Consider the following 5,390-nt stretch of genomic DNA (forward strand, 5'->3'; position numbering starts at 1 on the left):
TACATAAGAATAGATCATATTTGTCAAGTGATATTATGGGAGAATTACTTTTCCTGTGGTACTACTGCCTTAAGTTATTAGGCGCATATTGAGCAGCGCATATTAAGACCAAAACTCATGTACAACAACTTCATTACTTGCAATAAATAAGCACTAATTAGAGGGTTATTGAGGAAAAACTCTCAACTAATGGCCTATTACTTGTAGAATATGGTCATGTCGAATAAGGCATTAATAAATGTTTTATAATGACTAATAAAGGGCCAATATACTGCTAATATGCATGTTAATTAACATCTAGTTGATGGTGAATTTGTGTACCTTAATATAAAGTGTTACCTTAAACTTTATTAAAACATTGCAGATCAGGAGGCCATTACCTGTTTACAATCTGAAACAATCTGAGAGATTAAAATGAAACATAAATGAAACAACCATGTGAGAAATAATCACACTTTATTGGATATAGTTTATATTTCAGAAATACATATTTAATTACATTTCATGACCATATGTGACAAAAAAACCTTACATCCTCAATTTTAAGAAGCTGGAAGCAATATTTAGCATTTTTGTCTGAAAGATGCTATATTAACGTAAAAGATGAATATTATTGTTATTTATTTTGTATACAATGTATGAAGACTGGGGTAGTAAAACACAATCAGTGAAAATTAGAAAGACAAATCAAGATAATAGTACAGTTCAGTGTACAAAGGTCAGGTCAAAGAAAATACAGACATTGTTAAGATCCTAGATTTGTATAGCAGTCCCATTTTGCCCATTATTTATCCCTCTTCTCCTATTGGAGTCGGAGAGTGAAAGTCATCTTCTCCATAGAGCGGATATAATTGATTATGCTAATAAGGAGAGCAATATTACAATTACAAATATTAATTGCGGCCATAATAACCTTCAGAAGGTATCACTTTTATCAAGGCATTTAGATATGTTACCAAAGTACAGTCATGTCAGATTTCAGGTGTAGAACATTTGAGATGACAACGTCCACTTCTTTCAGAAAAGGCTTTGCATGTGTACAGGCCCAGAAAATGTGTGCATGTTCTGCAAAAGCAGATCCAAACTCCCTCCAGTAAGGTAGCTGAGACCCACTTAATTTAGATTTTTGGTTGGGGGTAATAAAGAAGCGGGTACGATTTTTCCAGGAGTAGTCTCTCCAGGACAAGAGTTAGTGGAAGTGGTTTGGGTTTCCCATGAGTTTTGTGTAAAATAATTGAGGAAAATTGCTTCAAGTTTCTATCACTAATAAGGTTACAACATGAGAATACTCATACTTATTTTCCATAACTCCTTCTGAGATATGACATATTGCATGGATATCATGTAATTATATTAAATCTATAAAATGTCAGAAAAGTCAAATATATCTAATAGTCTGAGCAGTTACATTACCCCTTGTTTTAATCCACCAACTGACTAAGTCCCAAAGATTGGAAGTGTATGACTGTAAAGGACAAATAAAATGCATACAATTCCATATTTGAGGGAATTTAATAAAAGTTAGCCTCCCAGAAATAATGTCAGACCAATAATAAGTCATACAACTATTTTTCTACATTACTCATTTGAAGATATTCTGAGACAACTTTGCAGCTCACCGTTGTTATTGGCAATAAGATTTCACTGGAGTTGCCTTCAGTGAAATCTTACATTATTTTACAAATTCTTGTCACATTTTATCTTCTCTAACCAAATGTAAGAAAAAAAGCCATAAAAGCAGTGACAGCAGTTCTATTCTAAAGCTCATCCTCCTTGTGGAAAACGTCTCCATCCTGCTGTGTCCTCCACGTCAGTTCGACGTTGTCATCCAATCTCTTGTCCCTTAGTTTCTTTTTGATCTGAGATACAAAACTCCTGATCATTATCACTCAAATAGAGAAATGGCATCTTTATATGCCCCTTTCACACCAACACCGTTCCAGGGCCGGTTCGGAACTTGAGCCTGATAAGCACTGGTTTTTCCTGTTCACATCGCAGCGGAGCAGGTTCTTTTCCCTGAAAACCGGTTCTTACCAAGCTCGAAAAAATAGTCCGTCTTGAAGCAAGAACTGCATTACGTCGGAGGCGGGAGCTCCGTTGGTGTGAAAGGGGCAATTGTGTATTCATGTAGTATAACATAATCCCTAAGATGGCGCCAACCTGTTGGGCTTTAGCAGGTCTTGCCATTCCCCTTATCTCTTCTTTATTAAATGTTATGGCATTTGCAATACTACATTTCTCAGATTTGTAAATAGTATTTATACCTTTTCCTGTTTAAATTGGTGGCAGGTAGGTAAGTTTGTGTTTATTGGAAAAGTTATCTGTTGGTTTTTGCATATAAGTAGAAAACATGCTTTACCTGCACCATGATTTCCTTCTGCACGGCCTCGTTATTAAGATTTAGATTAGAGTTGTTCTTCACTCTCAGCTTTATCACTTTCTTTGAAATAGGCAAATCTTTGAAAAAAAAAACAAAGAAATTGTTTCTTCTAAATCAGCAGACTCAGTTGTATCACTTGCTTTGTCGTGTGCTTTTGCGATTTCTACTTACGTTTGTAGCAGATGAATGGAATCTCGCTCTTACAGCTCCGGGTCACCCATAGTCCACCATTGGAAAGTGCAGCCACACAATTCTCAGAGTGAGGATGACTTTTAGCCCAGTATCTAAAGGAAGACTGAAATCCATCGGACCACTTCCAGGGGTCTCTGTAAAGGCTAACCCGGGCTGGTTCCCATGCTCCAGATACAGTAGATACAGGAGCTTGTATCTGCAACTTTGGGTCTTCATAGGTCTTCTGGTTCTCTGTAATTTGTCTCATACTGGCCAGGTCTGTGTAGTGTGCTCTGCAGTAGCTCTGGGCCTCAGTCCAGTTCATGGAGCTGATCTTGGTGAAGACAAATGTCACACTCGACCCTGAAAATGGACCAGAGTAAAGGCATTCTAACATACAGCCTGCCATCAATGCCACATCTGTGGTGCACATGTATGTTGTGTATTTCTTAATAGTCTCTCTACATGAATACAAAAAATAAATGTTTTTCCACACTAATATTGGGCAAGAAACTTCGGAGTTTTGACTGATAATTAAACCTTGGAGCTCATAAGTGGAGGTAGAAGTATTCAGATCTTATAGAAGCCACATGTAATGACTTTGTGCTTTATTTATAATATTTGGTATTTCTTACGTTTTATAGAGTGGTGTAGTGATGACGTATTTAGGCCAGAATCAGAAATTAGCATTGCAAGGGGCCCCTGGACAAAAAAGCAATGGGATTTCGTAATTGGAATTTGGTATATTGCAAAAAAATTAAGCTCTGTAGCCAACACACGTTTATCATACCTTACATGTTTTATTTAGCTCAATAATCTCCACATAATAACACCACTTTGTGATTTTTGAAGAGCAAATAAGATTGGCAGAAATAAAAATCTAACGTAAGGCTGTAAACAAACTACATTATAGACGCATCACTGTGTTTGACATTATGCATTTAGTAGTTTATTAAGTCACTTGTTAGAAACCCCCATGTTTATGACCAACCCGGTATCACGGCAAGACGTGAACATGTGACGATTTACCATGCTGGGAGACGTGAAGATGTAACGATTTTGTCCCTTCAAACGTGACAGTTACACGGTATTGTTAACCCGCGTTAAAAACCAGTGGAGAAATAACCGGAAATGCCAAGCAAATGCTACCCCGACGTAATGATTTATTTTTTAATAGTCACACTCGATTACGCCGATTTTCTTGTTTCCCCAGCTGGTCGACACCTCTTTTAGCAGAAACAAAGGCTACATTAATGTATTAAATCGATGTTAATCCATGCGTGTGGATCATAGGTGTGGATGCGGAATTAACGGACGTGACGTTGTGCGATTGAGTTGCCAGGCAACAGCTTCGGTTCATGTTAATTTACAAACTCTTCAACTACAACCGTAGTTATATTTAAGAACATGTTAGAAGGCCTCACAAAATACTTTAATGCAAATTAAAATGTAAATGTGAAGGAATGTGTGTATAACAAAATACACCGGTGATAAACGAAACCGGAAACAGACGTAGGGAAGATCCTCAGCTCGATAATTGGATGGTTTAGCCGCAATGCATGCTGGAATTTGGTGTTTATGTGATGTGAAATCTGAAAACGTTTTTTAAAAATAAAATAATACTTTATTCCGAGTGTGCTTGCTTTTCTCTTTGAAATTCATCACATAACGGCATTATAATACACGGTTCGGCTGCATTAAATATTACATATCTGCCGTAATTCTCTATTTATAGAGCCCTGCTGAGAAGACTTCTAGACAAACAGGAAAACTGCCGCCAAAATTGAAAATGTGACGTGGATCATAAATATATAAGCAATTAAACAACATCTTACATTTCTTTTCACATAATACGTCTCCTTGCAGTATCAAGAATACTAACTGACAAGGGGGATTACCTAACTCAGCCTTTCCCAAACTCAGGGTCGTGACCCAAAATGGATCGCGGACCCGTTTTGATTGGGTCGCCAGTTAAATGCATTGCTACACACACGCAGCGCCAGAGCTGATGGCTGCGTTGCAAATACAATTTTTTAATAATTTTTTTGATTTTTTTTTATTTTGAAAATGAAATTATGCAATATAGCATTGTATATTGAATGATTTAATTTTTCTAAATACAAATAAACTAAAAATAAAAGATTGTATTTGTATCAGCTCTGACGCGTCCCCCGCGAAAGTTTTTGCGCTGTCTGTTTATTGTCTGTTGATTAATCCCGATCGTACATGATGGCAAAAAGATGATACAAAGAGGAGTTTTTAAACGTTGGCTTCACAAAAGCTGTTAGAAATGGAGAGGAGCGGCCTCAGTGTGTTTTATGTGGAGAGGTGCTCAGTAACGAAAGCTTGAAAATGAATAAATTGGACCTGCATCTCCAAACAAAACATCCTCTGCATCGGGACAAATCGAAGGATTTTTTCATCTGCAAAGAAGAGTCTTTCAAGAAGCAGTGATTTGACGGCGGAAAAGTAAGTCACTCATTTTAATCATTTGTTTTGTGTTTTTATGAGTTTGTCAGGGTTTGTTGTGAAATTGTTTCGTTAATGCAAAGTTGGATGAAATGCAGACTGAGCCCCGGAGCGGACCGCCAGCTGCGCGCTCTCGCGCGTCCTCTACACGCTCCCGCGAGTCCACTACATTCTGCAGCGGCACAGAGCGGTGTTTCAAAACAATAACCACAGGAAGATTAGAGGGAAAGTGACAGGCAGTATGAGAAGGAAAGCGAGAGAAAGTATCTGCTGTGACTGCTGCAGTGTGATGCACATAGGAATATATATGGGGGTTATTCCCTATCTTTATTCAAGAGCGTGGTCTTTACATTTGAGAGCATACTTTATT

The 5,390-nt window shown here is 37.6% G+C and overlaps 1 protein-coding gene across 1 annotated transcript; it reads right to left on the reverse strand.

Annotated features, from left to right (window-relative positions):
* Nucleotides 1-511: 511 nt before the first annotated feature.
* On the reverse strand, nt 512-2,914 carry LOC104942156 (snaclec purpureotin subunit beta-like; the record flags this gene model as incomplete). The annotated part of the gene is made up of 3 exons (XM_010767355.1): nt 512-1,859; nt 2,360-2,457; nt 2,552-2,914. Coding segments are annotated over 3 exons (563 nt in total), but the record flags the coding sequence as incomplete, so codon positions are not given.
* Between the last annotated feature and the right edge of the window lie 2,476 nt (nt 2,915-5,390).

This window comes from Notothenia coriiceps, unplaced genomic scaffold (assembly GCF_000735185.1).
Source record: "Notothenia coriiceps isolate Sejong01 unplaced genomic scaffold, NC01 NC01_scaffold00004213, whole genome shotgun sequence".
In the NCBI taxonomy this organism is placed as follows: Eukaryota; Metazoa; Chordata; class Actinopteri; order Perciformes; family Nototheniidae; genus Notothenia; species Notothenia coriiceps.